The sequence below is a fragment of the Macaca thibetana genome, chromosome 14 (assembly GCF_024542745.1).
Source record: "Macaca thibetana thibetana isolate TM-01 chromosome 14, ASM2454274v1, whole genome shotgun sequence".
In the NCBI taxonomy this organism is placed as follows: domain Eukaryota; kingdom Metazoa; phylum Chordata; class Mammalia; order Primates; family Cercopithecidae; genus Macaca; species Macaca thibetana.
Window position 1 is genome coordinate 115,190,923 of NC_065591.1, and position 17,623 is coordinate 115,208,545.

General features: G+C 46.6%; 1 protein-coding gene across 6 annotated transcripts in view; it reads left to right on the top strand.

Moving 5' to 3' along the window:
- The window catches only part of GRAMD1B (GRAM domain containing 1B), a 274,826-nt gene that overhangs the window by 157,261 nt on the left and 99,942 nt on the right, over positions 1-17,623 (top strand). Inside the window, exon 1 of one of the 6 annotated variants that reach the window (XM_050755576.1) lies at positions 16,522-17,328. The exons of the other annotated variants lie outside the window; for them this stretch is intronic. Coding sequence (XP_050611533.1) covers positions 17,306-17,328 — 23 coding nt within the window. The 5' untranslated portion in view covers positions 16,522-17,305. Of the gene's footprint in view, positions 1-16,521; positions 17,329-17,623 lie in introns of those variants that run through there. 6 annotated transcript variants of the gene reach the window in all.

The window sequence follows — 17,623 nt, forward strand, 5'->3', positions numbered from 1 at the left end:
GGCCTTTTATCTGGGCCTGTTTCCTCATCTGCAAAATGGGAGCTGAAGCTGTAAGGTCCCATTCACTTGTAACCTTTTGTAGATGTGAGATAACAAGCATGAAGGAACCAATGTCCTTAACAGAAGAAAGGTTAGCATGTTTCAGGGGCTGCTACAGGGGAGCTGATGGGGGAAAATGATAGGAGGGAGGTACTTGGCGATGCCTCAGGAACTACATGGGTGTTTTTCTATAGATTATTCTTTCTGATTGGGAGAAATATCTTTAAATATTTGGATGGGTTTATTTTCATGTTTTTGTCAGGAAGATGAGTGGCTCACCAGAGCATACACCCCGTTTCCTCACCAGTTTCTAGGAGCCTTGCTCTGTCGTATGGATGCCAGCTCTGGCACCGCAAACACACACAGTGAATATATGTACTGTGTTTTAAGAAGAATCCTTGCACTGTCTTGGGAATGTGAGCAGCCTGCTCCTCTCTTCCCAATAGGGCTGAGATACTCTGATCCCCTTCCCCGGGGCTCCCCTCATGGATGCAGCTTATCCCAGGTTGACCGAGTAAAGTGGGCCAGAGAGGAAGCTGTAGTCACTGCAAGCGAGCGGCCTGTCCCTGCTGGGCAGGAAACCTAGAGTGATGAATGGGGCTGGATGAAGTCATCCTGCTCCTCCAATCAGACTGCTCGGAGAGAGCCAGGGGCCTCTGCAGATCCAGCCAGGCTGCCGGCTGCTCTCATGTACCTTTAGACAGAGGCTGTGAGTCTCTGGGAGTGGAGTGGGGGTGTGTGAACCGCCCGCTCCTGGCTCCTGTGTAGGCCTCAGTCAGTCTGAATGTTATTGCAAGGTGAGTGGCTTCACCGGGCGAATTTCTCTCCTTTTGCATTCTCCACCTTGCCGTGCCAGGCTCCGGCTTTGTGGCTCCGGCACTTCCTTGCACAGCACCTTTCTGCTTCCAGCCGAGTGCCTGCACCTTCTTGAGGTTCTCACACCCGCCTGCCCCCCACCAGCCGCTGACCTTCTCCCTTCCTGCTCCCCCCAGCTCTTGCTCATTACCTGCCAGCTGGCCTCTTCCCACATGCCCCCCTCATCCTGACCTGTGGGTACCAGTTGGCGGGGTGATGGGAGGGCAGGCCTCCATCTTTGTGCCTTCTCCCTCTCAACAGGGGGAGCCTGGGAAGACCCACACTTCGCTCCTGGGAAGAAGTACCAGGCCAGGGGAGGTGCCCCCTGACTCAGCCTCCTGGGTGTCTGTGGAACACAGACAGGAGACAGGGCCCCCCTACTTGGTGTGGACCTCCAGACTCTGACCTCTTACCCGGAAACTGAGGAAGTCCCAGGGGGTCCAGAGAGTAGAAATAGGTGTCTTATTTTCCCCAGCCTTCCAGAGGGGTGGTGTGTTCTCCCTGGGTGGACGTTTGTGACTCTGCCTTTTCTCTCTGGATGGTGCCGCTGCTCCTTAGGCCAAGCAGAGATCATGGAGCCGGCTGACATGGCGACAGCAAAGGTAGGATGGAAATGCTGCCGGCCGCACTGTGCGTAAGTGGCTTCGCTTGGCGAGTTCTGCCTTTGGTTCACTTTTCTCTCTCCTCCTCTCCCTCAGCCCGCCACTCGTGAGCATCCAGGGGCTGTGTCAGAGTGGAGGGAAATGTTGTGAGCACCAAGACCTCAGGAGAGGCGAGGAGGTGCCAGGTCCTACAAAGCACATGCCCCACCGTGGTGTGCTTGGAAGTCGGAGTGGGTGGATGAGGGGTGCAGGGTGGAGGGTGGAGGTATCTGTAGCTTTCATCTGCACTCACTTATATGTCCCTCTTTTTCTTTAGTCTTGCCCTATTTTTTGTTTCTCTTTATCCTGTCTCTTTTTCAGTTACGCCTCTCTTTTACTCTCTCTCTCTCCGTCTTCTTCCTCTGCTTCTTCTCTGCACTGCATTCCATTTGTGCAACCTCCATACTTTCTTTTTACCTTCTGTTTGCTTCTCTTTTCCTTCTCCCTGTTGTATAAGGAATGGGTGGGGTTGGTGCGGGCTGGACCGTCTTAAAAGCAGAGACTGCCTCTCATCCTGCAGCAGACGTTGGCCTTGGGATTGGAGAGGAGTTTGTATGTGAGTGGCAGATGCTGCTGCTGTCCCCGCCCACTGCTCGCCGGATGCCCCAATGGCAGTGTGGGCCTGGGCACCTCCAGGGAATGGGGCCTGGGTGCTGTGCTGCTCGAACCCTGTGGGCACGCTAGAGGGCGTTCCTGAGATAGCTTTCAAATCTCTCCCGGCTCCTGCTTGCAATTTGAAATTTGCTTTTCTGTGTATTTTTCCAAACAAGGAGTTAGAGCCATTGGGAGTGGATGGGGGCATCTAAGGAGGCTTAGTCTGTGCAGCCCGAGCCCCAGCTCCAGTCTGCAGGAAGAGATGTGTACTCCTTCCTGAATATCTCAGCCTTTCATATGGGAGCCTTGCTTTTTGGCCAGATGGCAGGGTCTCCTTTCTCTCAGAGATGGAAGACTGGACAAGGTTCAGACTTCTGGAGCAGGTTGAGTACCCTGTGTTGTGTATGGAGGAAGAATGAGAGAGGATGCCCAAGCGGCAAGTCTGTTGCCAGCATGAACCGGCAGGAATGTGTTACAATGGTTAGGACATGTCTCTGGGAATCATAGAACTTGGTTTTCTGCTCCTCCCAGCCCTGCAGGCTGTGTGATCAGATCCAAGTCACTTAACTTCTCTGGGCTTCCATCTCCTGGTCTGCACAAAGGTGAAAATTACACACATCTGTTGTTTTAATCAGTTTAGGTCTGTCAAATTCTCAGTTTTCTTAAAAAGGAGTCAGAGAGAGCAAACTAAATGAGAACAGGTCTTCCTGGACCCATTCCCTCCTCTGTCTCCCCTTCCTCTCTCTTTTTCTGTCTTCCACAAACATCTGAATAGCCCCTTTGAATATGGAGTGTTGCAAAGTGCTTATACTACCTTGACAGTGGGCAGTGGCGGCCATGAAAGCAGGCATCTGCAACTGTGTTTGGATCCAAAACAATTTGCTGCAAGCAGTTTGCTGTGTGGTGGGAATGCTGCTGTCCGTCTTCACCAGGGCCTTGCAAACCCTCTAGTGAACTAGCTCTTGAAGTTGTAGGTGGTTTGTTATCAACCAGCTGGCTCTCAGGAGATGGTGGTGGCGAGTGCTCTGGAAAAGGTGTGGTCTGGGGATTTTGGGGGTTTATTCTGTGGTTAGTTTGGAAAGGTCTGTTTAGTTTGTATTTGCATATGGAGGCAGAAACAGCCTGATTTTACTTAGGCCCTTGCTTTCCCTTAGTCCAGATTGCACATGATTTAAGCAGGTATAGCATCAGATGTTAGAGTTGGATCGTTCTGTTTTATTTTTGCAAAAAATAAAAAATTAGCCAGGTGTGGTGGCATGCACCTGTAGTCCCAGCTACTGAGGAGGCTGAGGCATTTACTTGCAGAACCTTGACCAACAGAGAATCTGATTGGCTAACAGAAACTGATGTCATTTCACAGCAGCATTGTGAATCTTTTTTTTTAACCTTCTCTAATCCAGACCCTTTGGAAGTTTACTTCAGGCATTTTCAATCTGTGCCTGTGAACCATTCAGGGCTCTGGATGGATTTTGGGAGAGGGTCCACGAGCCCCCCTTGTTGGTAGGCAGAATTTTGTATTTCTGTACATTTTTCTGGGGAGAGTATTCTTGACTTTCATCAGCTCCCCAGAAGGCTTATTACTCAAAAAAGTTTAAGAACTTTTAACTGATCAAGATGCTCCCATAAAGAGCCTATTTCTGTAGCCTAGGTACAAAGCCCAGGTACAAGAGGAACTTACATATTACGGCCAATGTCCTGGAATCTCTGATAATGCATAAAAGCAGCTTGTAAGTAATTTACATACAATTTGAATATCACTTTTTAAATGTCTAAATACATGAAAAATGCATCCCCCTTATCTCAGGCTTCCCCTTTTTTTTCTGAGATACTATTCCCAGAATCTCCCCTAGCCGCAATGAACTGGGTTAAATTACCCTGGAATAAAATAGCTTTTGGTGGAGGTGTGGTCAGTCTTGATGACAACATTCCTTATTAGACTGTTCAGTTCCTGGAGTAGAGCTTTTAGAGGTGTGACTTCACTTTCTGAAGGCTGGATTTTGAGGTTCTATTACTCCACTGCATTGTCATAGTACTACTCGTTTTTTTTTTTTTTCTTTTTAAGGTTACACTGCAGACTAGTGCCATCTGATAACCTGACTTGACTGTGTTAAGATACGTAGATGTAGATGATGAATTGTTACTGAGAGTTTTCTTTCTTTCTTTCTTTTTTCTTTCTTTCTTTCTTTGTTTCTTTTTTCTTTCTTTCCCTCCCTTCCTTCCTTCCTTCCTTCCTTCCTTCCTTCCTTCCTTCCTTCCTTCCTTCCTTCCTTCCTTCCTTCTTTCCCTCCTTCCCTCCTTCCCTCCCTCCTTCCTCTCTCTCTCTCCTTTCTTCCTTTCTTTCCTTTCTTTCCTTCTTGACAGGGTCTCTGTTGCCCAGGCTGGAGTGCAGTGGTGCAATCATGGCTCATTGCAACCTCAACTTCTTTGGCTCAAGTGATCCTCCTGCCTCAGCCTCCTGAGTAGCTGGGACTACAGGTGCATGCCACCACACCTGGCTAATTTTTTATTTTTTGTAGAAATGGAGTCTCACTATGTTGCCCAGGCTGGTCTCGAACTCCTGGGCTCAAGCAATTCTCCCACCTTGGCCTCCCAAAGTCTGGTATTACAGGCTTGAGCCACTGTGCTTGGCAAGAGTTTCTGTCTTAACTTTGAGAAAAGAGGTTAGGGAGCATTAATGAACCCATTCGTTCACCAGATGTTTATTAAATGCTGACTGTACGCCAGTGGAGAGAGTTCAGTGTGGAGAGCTTAGAGATGGGTAGCTCACAGTCACTGTGAAGAGATGGTCATGGGTCTTTGCGGGAGACAGACGAGTAAACAAATTATGGCAACACAAGGTAATAGGTTCAAAATCAGGGAAGCCAGAATAATTACCTGACTGGACAGTTCATGAAGGGCTTTGTAAAGAAAGTTACATTTGATCTGAGACCTGAAGCGTGGGTGGGAATTTATCAGGTGGACACGAGAGGAAAGATGATGTGGCTGTGATTTGGAGTTGGACATGTCTAGGTTCAAATGCTGACCCTGTTGCTTTCTGGCTCTGTGAACTCCAGTGAGTTATCTTGGCCTTCCCTGGTCTCAGTTTCCTCATTTGTCCATGAGGTCACCATCAATACGCCGGGATTGTCATGAGGATTAAATGCAACGCTTTAGGATTAATGTCTGGCACACCGCAGATAGTCACTGAATGGTGGTCATGGGTGCAGAGATCTGTTAGAGAACAGTGGACCTCGGATGGACATGACAGGGTCCAGGGCATGACAAGTAGCTTGGCAGGACTGGTGCCTAGGATGCATGTAGAAGACAAGAGGCAGATGTCAAAATCAGAACAGAAACAGGGAGCTGAAACGCTGTGAAAGCTCGTGCAGTGCCAAGATTGCATAGACACTGCGAACAGCTGAAGGACTTCAAGGCACCATCAGTTTTGCTTTTGAGAAGGTACTCTACTCTGGCTCCGAGGCAGACAAGTAAGATAATTGCCTCGTTTTGCTCCATCTCTGATAACTTTTTTTTTTTTTTAATACATCTAACTCTCCCCACTAGACTGTGAGCTCCTTGAGGACTGGGATTGTGTGTTTTGTTTCTTAATTCACCGAAACCCTAGCACTTAGCATTTTACTTGGCAGATGAGAGATGCTCAATAAATATCTGGTGAATGAACAAATAGGAGAGGCTAACTGCAACTACAAACCTAAAGGTGAGAATTGAAAGGCGGGTGAACGCTGACAGCAAGAAGCACACTCTAGTCATATTTCAGGTGCTAGAATTGACATGATGTAGTTCCTAATTAAATGCGAGGTGGAAGAGGAGGAGTCTAGGGTGAATTGTTGGTTTCTGACTGGGTGCCTTGGAGCTGGTGAGGTGATTTGAGATCGATACAGGAGGTCAGAGTTGGGAGGAGACAGTGGGACAGTGAGGAGTTTACTTTATTCATGATGGCTCTGAACTGCCTGTGAGATATCTAGGTGAAATTGTTCAGGAACAATAAGAAATTTGTGTCCGAGGTTAGGGAGTGGTACTGGTTGAGCATCTCGGATCTGAAAATCTGAAATGAGAAATGCTCCCAAACCTGAAACGTACTGAGTGCCAACATGCCGTTCAAAGGCAATACTCGTCAGAGCATTTCAGACTTCAGATTTGACTGTGTATCCTGCAAATATTCCAAAATCCAAAAAAAATCAGATGCCCCATCACAGCAGTTGAGAGGCAGAGGCTCTCCTTATAGGGTGAGCTCTTAGAACGGAGAGCCTTCTTCACAGGGGAGTCTGAACTTCTGGATTTTGTGGAGAGATTGAAAAACATTGGCAGACCAGCAAAGAATTACCAGTTATTTATTTTACCTATGAAAGCTAGCAACTAAACTAAAATATAGAACTACCACCACTATGTATATGTATATTTAAAGAATATTTAAACACAAAATTTAGAAGGTCATGCTGTCAATATATTCAAACTTTTTTCTGTCTCTCTTTCTTTCTCTTTTTCTTTCTCTTTCTTTCTTCCTCTTTCTCTCCTTCCTTCCTTCCTTCCTTCTCTCTCTTTCTCTCTCTTTCTTTCTTTCCTTCTTTCTTTCTCTTCAGACAGAGTCTTGCTCTGTCTCCCAGGCTGGAGTGCAGTGGCACGATCTCAGCTCATTGCAACCTCCACCTCCTGGGCTCCAGCAATCCTCCTACCTCAGCCTCCCATGTAGCTGGGACCACAGGTATGCAACACCACACCCAGCTAATTTTTGTATTTTTAGTAGAAACGAGGATTTCACCATGTTGCCCAGTCTAGTCTCAAACTCCTGAGCTCAAGTGATCTGCCCACCTTGGCCTCCCGAAGTGCCAGGATTATAGGTGTGAGCCCCTGCACCCAGCCAACATATTTAACCTTTTGGTGTTTACCACATTGTCCTAATTTTTCTCAATTCATTACCACTCCATGTAAAAACCCCATCATGGTACACACCAGCACACAAATGCCACTGGATCATCAAAGGTAGTTAGTGGCTCAGTGCATGGAAGAGCATTTACTGAATAGTGCTGGTCACAAAATGGATGGAAGCTGAACGCTTTGGTCTACTCATGATATGCCAGTCTCATGTCTGTTGTGATGTTGAGAGAGGGTAGTGGGTATCTGTGCCTGAAACAACTTAAAGCTTCCCCTGCCCTAACCTTAGAGCACTGTTGAGAAAATGTCCCGATGACGAAATGAAACTGTTTAAAATCGAACTCATTAGATGCTCCATCCAAGTAAACCTGTATTTATTGGCAGTGATAGTAGCAATATGTTCCGAAGGCACTATTTCTGGACACCTCTCATGCAAATAGGAAGCTCTTGTCTCCGTAAAGGATGATGACAAATATTGGATCCCTTTTTTTGGCTCTTTTGTGTTAATACCAGACTAATCAAGAAGTATCACGAACAGACAATGTAAGTCAGCTGAGACTATTCACCATTACTCGTTTGTTGATTAAAAAAAGTTGGTGTAATGATTACAAACCTGTTCATTTTGGAAAACAGAGATAATATGTCCTTCTGATTAGATATGTGTCTCTTAGAGACTTACTGCCTTATATTTTAAGTTAGTGTTATTTAATATAGTTTAATGCCCATCTTTTGTCTTCCTTGTTGGATTACTGACTGGTAGAGATCAAAGAGAACTCTGGATCTAACTTTGAAATATCATTGTGATTTGCTTGGGTCATGAACATATTAGACGCTCCGTAAGTATGGTTCTGTTTTTGGACAGAGTCTCGCTCTGTCACCCAGGCTGGAGAGCAATGGCACGATCTTGGCTTACTGCAACCTCCACCTTCTGGGCTCAAGGAATTCTCCAGCAACAGCCTCCTGAGTAGGTGGGATTACAGGTGCACACCACCACGTCCGGCTAATTTTTGTGTTTTTAGTAGAGATGGTGTTTCACCATATTGGCCAAGTTGGTTTCAAACTCCTGACCTCAAATGATCCACCTGTCTCAGCCTCCCAAAGTGCTGGGATTACAGGCATGAGCCACCGCCCCCAGCCATAAGTACAGTTCTTGTTGAAAAAATAAACAGCTGATTGACCTAATGGAAAGAACACAAAACAATGCAAATATATTCCCAACAAAATAGGAAAAATTGGAAAATTTGTTGACATAAAGGAGAAAAAGTAGATTAGGAGCAGGAAATGGAGCCTGTGGTTCCTGTAGTATATAGTGATGGTTCTGCGGACACGGGCTGGGAATAATCATAGCAGTGGTGAAAATGTATTGAGCACTTACTTGCTCTTAGTGTCATCCGCTCCTCATAGCAACCTGATGGGTGCTTGTCATCCTCACCTTTTTAATGGATGAAGGAGCCGAGGCTTAGAGAAATGGAGTAAGTTGCTCAAGGTCACATAGCTATTAAGTATAGATTTGAACTCAAGGCTAATTCTAGAATCCCGGTGCTAAACCACAGTACACACCACTGGGGGTGGTGTCAGTCCCAGCTCAGTGAAGAATGCGGTTTTTCTGCACTTGTCCTATCATCGAGCAGTTTCTCTGCCAACAATAAATAGATTCTTACTGTGTCCTTGGCCAGGCAACTTTCACTTTTAAAATGAGTTAACGCTCAATTCATCTGTATTTTAAAAAATGGTAATACTGATACGTAATTTAGTGGAAGAAGCAGAAATCCCCATTTGGTGGGAAGACAACAGGAAGCAGCTGGCTGTGGGTGTATGGGTGCCTCCTCCCAGAGAGAACCTGAGTTTATAAGCACCCTCCCGGGTCCCTAACACCATCAGTCACCCGGAATTTCTCCTGAGGATAAACCAGGAGGAGCCACGGGGGTAATGAGAAATCTGCCTCCTTTCTTCCATCTGGCAGGAGGGGTGTTTTCCTTTGTTACGTGTGTAATTAGGATGATGAGTGACTTCAGGCGGCAGCCCCTCTCCTGGTTGTGGGGTTTCTCTGAGGTGTGTGCATCTTTCTGACAGCAGGGCTCTTACCTCCTTGGGGCCACCATTCTGTGCACCAGCAGAAGGGGTCTTGTGATCCAGGACACGGGGATGAGCAAGCATGCAGAGAAACCAACACTAGTCAGGCAGTCAAGCATTCAGGAAGCGGGAGGATGATTTTAGAGGTGAAGGGGAAAGTGGGATAGAGGGGGGAGTCCTCTTTGGGGATTTCCATTACCAGACAGAGCTCTTGTCTCCTCATCTGGAGGAGACAAGATATCCCTGGAGAAGGGATATCAATGGCTGCTTAAACGGGGGAAGAGAGAAAGCTTAGTTGGGTATTGCACTGAGTTCAGTGAGGGAGGTGATCCCAATGTATGTCCTGGCTAAGGGGTTTCCTTACCCTGAGTTGCATGAGGGGGCTTGTGATTCTCAGGTATGGTGTTCATACCTTTTCCTTTTTTCTCTTTTTACCAATTACAACCTTATAGAGCGGCTAGCAATGGCAATACTAGTAGGAAGATAACTAGACCTCACTGAGCCTGCATGTCTTGTGTTAAGTGTGGTTTAGCACTTCACTGGGCTGCTGTGAGAATCACTGTGCATAAGGTTTGTGCGACCCCTTTAGATTCTAGAGTGATCAGAGGATCACGGCCAAACAGGGAAGCCCTGACTGCCTCAGTCTTGCTTCCTTCTCTTCCTAGGGGCACAAACAAGCTGAGTGGAGTTTGGCTTTGATATTGCCTATCCTGTTTATTGCCTGAAGGAATATTCTGGATTAGGAGATTGTGAAGGAGGGGCAAAGAAGCCTGGCGGGAGGTGATTCTGTTCATTTTATTTTTTAACTCCAGTGCCTTCAGTAAATCCAGGAGGTCATAGAGGCAGAAGGAAGCATTCTGGTTTTTTTTTCTTTGAGACAGAGTCTCACTCTGCCGCCCAGGTTGGAGTGCAGTGGCACAATCTCGGTTTACTACAAGCTCCGCCTCCCAGGTTCACACCATTCTCCTGCCTCAGCCTCCCGAGTAGCTGGAACTACAGGCGCACACCACCACGCCGGGCTAATTTTTGTTGTATTTTTTTTAGTAGAGACAGGGTTTCACCATGTTAGCCAGGATGGTCTCAATCTCCTGACCTCGTGATCCGCCTGCCTTGGCCTCCCAAAGTGCTGGGATTACAGGCATGAGCCACCACGCCTGGCCAGAAGGAAGCATTCTTGAAGCAAACAGCCCCGCTTTGCTCTGCCCCCAAGCCTGCCACCCTTTGCCAGCCCTCTGGCCGCGTGCCTGCCCTGCACAGCGCTGTTTCACCCAGACAGTGGGCCTGGAGGGCAGGGGTGTGCATAAGGGTACCAAGGATAGGAGGGGAGGGGCTGGCTTTGGAGGCTCCAAGCTGGGAGCTGACACAGATGAACAGGCTAGAAGGCAAGGCCAATGCCTGCAGCCCACACTGTCACCCCAGAGCCGGTGACTAATAGTGGCAGAGGGTGGGGAGAGGAGAGTGCCAAGGGAGGGAGAGGACAGGGAAGTGGTGGGGAGCACCTGATCGGGGTGCAGCCCTGGCCGTCTGCTGGTCAGCTCACACAGGCTCTCTATTGAGTGCAGTTTGGAAGCGGATTTTGGCTGGAGGACTAGAAAGAGCCTTGTTGTGGAAATGGAGTGTTTAGGAGGCTGCTCCTCCCCTGCTGCTCCTCTCTCACTTGCTTCCTGACCTCCAAAATGCTCCTTAAATATAACACTCTCAAAGCCTGATGACTCCCCTGCCTGAGCTTGGAGCTTTGATTCCCCAACGTGTGACTGCAGAACTGCTCTGCCCCAGATTTCCCAGCAACTAGAGGCATGCAGCTATGCCCTGGTACTGCAGCGCTGCTCCGCTCCTGCTCCTGGAGCAAAGCGGGACGCGTAGGGAGAGCAGCACAGAATGCAAGAATTTGAGCTGGAAGGAGAGCCTCAGGGATCCTGTCATTTATTTTCTGCTCCAGATAGGGAGCCAGAGGCTTGGAGGCTTACCCAAGGTCATGGGATTCTAGTGGTGGAAAGAGCTCCAGATGAGGAGGTGGGAGGCAGGAGGGCTGAATTCTCCCTTGGCTTCTGCCACTCAATGGCAGAAGCCTGAGATAGGACCTGATATTGTGGCGTTTGAGTTCACAGCTTCCAGGTTTCCCTTGGCTGGGTGGTCCTGGGTGTCTGTAGGCAAGGTCAACAATAGCATGCTCTGGTGACCTCTTACCATTCTAGTCCCCATTTATGGATGAGGCAAGAAACACCAATTGTGTTTTTGTTGGATTAGGAAAGGAACAGTACCAGGGTAGGCGAGACTTTAAGACTCATAGAAGACCAACAGAAAGTCAAAGCAGCTGAAATCAAAAGGAAAAAGCTGAACTGTTTCCAGCCTCCATTCTAAACCCAGTAAAGTTCAGAAGAAACCGTGGTAACAAGAGGCTTGGAGTAATACAAATCAAACCAACTTCATGTTCATTAAATTAGTGAACTCAGAAAGGCCAATTTTTGTGAACATATATTTGTGAAAATTCAGGTAACACAAAATATTGTCTAGACCCCTGTGCCTCACCCCCTCTTTATCAAGCCTGTTTATAAAAACCCAAAAAGGATTGGTGTTCAGTTGTTTTCTAATTACTCTGTTTATTTTAAAATTGTTTGCATTGAATAATTAGCTAATACAAAATAATATATAGGGAGAGCGCGATGGCTTACGCCTGCAATCCCAGCACTTTGGGAGACCAAGGCAGGTGGATTGCTTGAACCCAGGAGTTCAAGAACAATCTGGGCAACACAGCGAAACCCCATCTCTACAAAAAATAAAAATAAAAATAAAAATAAATTAGTTGGGCATGGTGGTGCTTGTCTGCAATCCCAGCTATTCAGGAAGCTGAGGTGGGAGAATCACTGGAGCCCAGGAGGTGGAGGCTGCAGTGAGCCATAATCATGCTACTGCACTCCAGCCTGGGCAACAGAGTGAGACCCTGTCTAAACAAAAAAAAAAAAAAAAAAAAAAAAAAAGAAAGAAAGAAAAAAGAAAACAAACAAATAATATTTATAAAATATATAAAATATGTATAAAGTATAAAGAAGAAATGACAATTGCAGGAGTACCTCTCACCTGTTCTGCTCCATTGCATGTGACTGCTTTATACATTTTCAGTGCTGTGTACTGTTCCACCTTAAGAAGATAACACAAGGCATGTATCCTTTCTGTTGATAGACATTTTGTTTTCAGGGTTTTTGTTTTGCTTTTGTTGTTAGGTGGAATGCTATTTAAAGTTTTTCGTGCATGCCTCCGAATGTGAGTTGCTTCCATTATTGGAGTAGAACTGTTAGGTGTTAGAGGATGCAATCATCCAACTTTATTACATAATACCACATAATTTTCTTAGGGAGTTGAAGCAGTATACACTCCTACTAGCTCCTTTCCAACACTTGATATTATTTGATTTTTAATTTTTGTCAATGGGAAGAGTATGTGATGACATCTCACTAGAGTTCCAATTTATATTTTCCTGAGTACTAATGAATTGAGCTCCTTTTTATATGTTTATTGCTTTCTCTTCTGAAAATGCTAACTCAAATCATTTGTCTGTTTTCAGAATTATCCTTCTTTTTCTCATTGGTTTGTAGGAATTTTTAATAAATTCTGTGGACAGTTCCTTTCTCAAGCAATATGTGTTGCAAATGTTTTCTCTTAGAACAGCCTTGTCTTTTCTCTCTATGATCTCTTTGGATGATTGAAGTTTTTAACTTTATTGTGGCTGAATCTGTCATTTTCTTCCTTTATGGGAATTGTTTCTGGGTCAGTTGTTTAGGAAACTCTCAGGGTGCAATCAGTGTAAGAGTCAGTTTGTGATTATGATTTATCAGAGGAGATTATTCTTCCTCCTTTGTTCAACATCAAGGTTTAGGGCAGGCAATTTTCCTTTTAGTTCCTGGGCAGCATTTGTGCATTTCTTTCAAGTGCATCCTTACAGTGAGAGTGTAGTCCACTGGCACCCACTTTATGAGGCAATCGCCTCTGGATTCTCTCACCACTTGTGGGCTTTGGGAGTTATCTCTAGTGTGCTCTGGGAGGCCCTGAAAACTGAAGCCTAGTTTCACTATTTTCTGCCATCACTACATTTTTGACCTTTAAATATTTCTTATTTTTTTTTGATAGCTCATCAAGCACTTTTAATTTCTTTTTTTTTTCTATTTTATCTGTGTATATGCCATAGTGCCAGACATGGAAGTCTTTGCAATCTAGTTTCCTCTAAGCAATTCTTATCCTTCCTGAAATGCAAATGTCGGGGAGCAGCCAGATTGCAGGGAGTCAGGCAGAAGCAGGAGAATCTGTGTATTCATTCTTAGAGGTTATGTTACTGCTTGCGATTTACTAACCAGGAACTTTTCAAACCATGGAGACTGCTTCTCACGGAGGTGAGAAGATAAAGAGGGAAGTTAGATGAGGAACAGTTTTCCCATCTCAATTGGTCTTAGTCTTTACCTCAGAAAGCACTTCCATGTTTCTTCAAAGCTGTGTTTGGATCACCTTTTGAGATTTTCTTTCTCTTTTCTTCTTCTTTTTTTTTTTTTTTTTTGATGGTCTTGCTCTGTTGCCCAGTCTGGAGTGCAGTGGCATGATCTCGACTCACTGCAACCTCCGCCTCCCAGGTTCCAGTGATTCTCCTGCCTCAGCCTCCCAAGTCTCTGGGATTATAGGCGTGTGCCACCATGTGTGGCTAATTTTTGTATTTTTAGTAGAGACGGGCTTTCACCATGTTGGCAAGGCTGGTCTCGAATTCCTGACCTCAGGTGGTCCACCCATCTTAGCCTCCCAAAGTGCTGGAATTACAGGTGTGAGCCACCATGGCCAGCCGAGTTTTCTTTATGGACCACAAAAATGGAATCTGTCTCCAGGGCCCTGTGAGAAGCGCTGTTTCAGAAACAAGAGAGAGCCAAGGGGAATTCGAGGCAGATGATGGTCACTCAACCCAGTGGGCTCTCCTGTTCTTCCTTCCCTTTTGGGTTCCTCACATCACACACAGACACTAAAGCCAGCTAACTCATCAGTAACAGAAGAGATTTAGTCTTGGTTTAGTCTCTTTTTTACTTACTGCCTGGATTCTTTTTCTCCTGGGAGCATGTAAGCTTTTATAAACCAGCTTGTCTGATAGAGAAGGAAATTTTTTATAAACATACATATTGATTAAGACAATAGGTTTTTGAGCTAGGGATGCCTGCATTCAAATTCCAGACTTGCAGCTTGCTAGCTGTTTGACATTAGGCAAATTAAGGCACTACAGTTAGGCTGGCTGGGGTGGCTCATACCTGCAATTCTAATGCTTTGGGAGGCCGAGGTGGGTGGATCACCTGAGGTCAGGAGTTCGAGACCAGCCTGGTCAACATGGTGAAACCCCATCTCTACTAAAAATACAAAAATTAGCTGGGCACTGTGGTGCGCGCCTATAATCTCAGCTACTCAGGAGACTGAGGCAGGAGAATTGCTTGAACCCGGCCGGCAGAGATTGCAATGAGCTGAGATTGCACCACTGCACTCCAGCCTGGGCGACAGAGTGAGACTTCGTCTCAAAAAAATAAATAAATAAAAAAGACACTACAGTTAGTCTTCAGTGGCATTATCTGAAAAATCGTGAGGTACTGCCTTATACCATGGATATGAGGATTTAGTAAGAGAATACATGCAAAATGCTTAGCTTGATGCCTGACATAACTAACCCTCAATATACTCTTCTTAGTAGTTGAGAAGGAGTTGACTTTGTGGATTTTTGTTTTTGTAGTTAAAAAAAAAAAAAAAACAGCTAGAGCAAAAGCCAGAAACTTTTACAGTTACAGTAATGTGTTTTTAATATAGTACTTGGACATCTTTGATCCTTATGTGTTACTTGTGATCAGAGCAGTTGATGGGCCAGGATGAGAATACAGTATTCACGTGTACCTGGAGTACTCTCAGGGACATTTGCCTCGGGGCTGGATCACATGACCTGGTATTTCCATTGAGTGAATTATCTAGGTCACAAAGGACAACTCTTTGTACTTCTGGAATCTGTTGCATCCCTTCAGTATCTGTGCTGAAAGTATGGCCTGGGTACAGGCTCCAGGAGCTTTAAAAACGTAACTTCGGATGTGTTCAGAAGTCCTGGCAGCATTTGAGGGTTGTCTGGCATGGGGCTATGGATAGATCCATTCCGCAGCCAAGGGCTGCTTCGGGAACACCTTTCTGAAAACTCAGTATACCTTACTTTTTTCTTTCATTTTTTACTAGTGGAATCAGGTCACAAAAGCTTAGTATACCTTAAAGAGTGTTTCTTCTGGACCATGTGGACATTGGAGAGATAACATGGTGTTTTTAGTTCGGTTTGAGTAAGGTCACTTCAATGCTTGCTTCTAGTACCCCTACAATACCCAAGCCCTCCTCCTCAGTGGGGATATAGAGCTAGCTGAACGACACACAGCCCTTGTCTCCATGGTGCTTATCCTCTAAAAAGAACAAAGCAGATTTGTTGCCCAGGCTGGATTGCAGTGGTGGGATCTGGGCTCACTGCAACCCCTGTCTCTCTGGTTCAAGCGATTGTCTTGCCTCAGCCTCCCGAGTAACTGGGATTACAAGCACGTGCCACCACGCCCAGCTAAATTTTGTATTTTTAGTAGAGACGAGGTTTCGCCACGTTGGCCAGGCTGGTCTCAAACTCCTGACCTCAAGGGATCCGCCGCCTTGGGCTCCCAAAGTGCTAGGATTACAGGCATGAGCCACCATGCTTGGCCAAAGGAGAGATGATCACTTTTTCTCACTTTAGAGGGTCAAGTATAGATGATGTCCATACAGCAAGAGGATGTCTGCAGATTGTTTTATGGGCAAACTTTAGGGTAAAGGCTTGTTATGGTTTGATTGTTTTGGAGCAAGTTTCCGCGTAAAGCTTTATTATCATGGTTCAGTTGAAGGTTGCTATTTCATAATTAATCTCTTTGTTCGTTGTCACCCATCCGCATTACTGACCCAGATAGTAATGCAGGGAAAGAGAGAAAGGAATCATACAGCCAGGGAAGCTGTTGGTACTGGAACTCCCAGGCCCCAGCCTGGAGGATCTGATTTAGGAGGAGCCTCTTCCCCCTTCTCAGTGAACTGTTACGTTCCAGCTAGAGTTGAAAATCCTGGTCCTGCCTTACTGGGGCGCTGTGGCTGGTCTGCATCTTCTTGGAGCCCAGGATTGGTGATCATGTGGCTTAAATCCTAAACCAGGCCTTTGTGGTCGGTCACCTTAAAAGGATCCCTGGCCCCAGGTGACAATGTGCTGCCCTGCCACCAGAAGTTGCTGCCTCACCTTGCCTCCAGAAGTCAGGCAATTTCCCCAGCAGGAGGAGAGAACTGTGCATTCTGTGTGCAGCACACTGCCTGGGAGCACGTGGCCCTGCTTGCCCCGCCTTGCTGGGGAGAGGGTGAGGATTTTATTTAAGGTGGTCTTGTGTCTGAGTCTGGGGCCTCTGAGTCTGCTTGGATTCCAGAGGTGTGCAGAGGAACTAGGGTCCAGGTTCTCCTCTCCGGCAGGGGTGGGACGTTTTAACCCCTGGGTGGATGCTGATAGAAGTGCTCATCTTCAGATATTTCTACCCCCTCCTCTTCCTTCCTGGCACCACATTCCTCATACACCCTCTCCCTGATATTCTGTCCCATCCTGGGACTAAACGTGTGCTGTGTCTTTAAATGGGCGGAAGTGGCTGGCAGTGCTTTGCTTGGGTACTGCATTGATTAGGAGATTATATGGAGCTGCGGGAGCTGCCGCCTGGGGGAAGAGAGGTGCAGGTTCTGCTAGGTTTGTGCTCTCCTCCCAGGCTCTCCTTGGCTTCCTTCCCCAAAGCAGCTCAGAGCCGGTATGAGGTGAGGGTGGGGGGCAGCCGGCCCGCCTGGCTGTTGACGGCAAGTCCAGGGTTTGTTTCGCACAGCCTTGCCAGCGTTACCCATCCTCATCAGAAACTGGCAGCGACAGCCACAGCTCGGGCAGGCAGCTCCAGCCCCAGGCTGGATTTGCAGAATCTGTCCTTCGTCTCCAAGCCCAGCTTTCAGCTGGTAAACGGGGAAGAAGGGGCAGTGGCAGCAGTTCTTCTGGCTCTTTCTCCCTTTCTCTCTTTCTCTTTCTGTGTTCAAGTCACATTACATGGGATTCTGTTCTTTTGGGACTTCGTCATCTTTTCCAATATGTCCTGGGACCTCCGGAGCTGTAACGGGGATGCTAAGGACACGGTCAGTGGATTATCGTGACTGTACTAATGAAAGGATTCAAGCTCTCCTGGTAAGTAGAGGAGGGATAGGGAGCCTTCCTCTTCTGCCTTTCTTCAGCCCTGTGCTCCCCCCAGCACCCTCAAGAGGTCCCCTTCATTGATGCCATCTCACCAGGCATCGAGGGGTTCAGATGTGGGGACTAGGCACTTTAAAAGTTGGGGTACTCTCCCTGGCTCCTCCAGCTTCTATACTGCTTCTGTATTTTCCTTACGTTCTTCGAGGGCAGGGGTTTTGTGGAAGTTGGGGGGCAGTGGAGAGAACCAAACTGCAGCTAAAAGGTTCTCCAACTTGGAGTACGTGAGGAG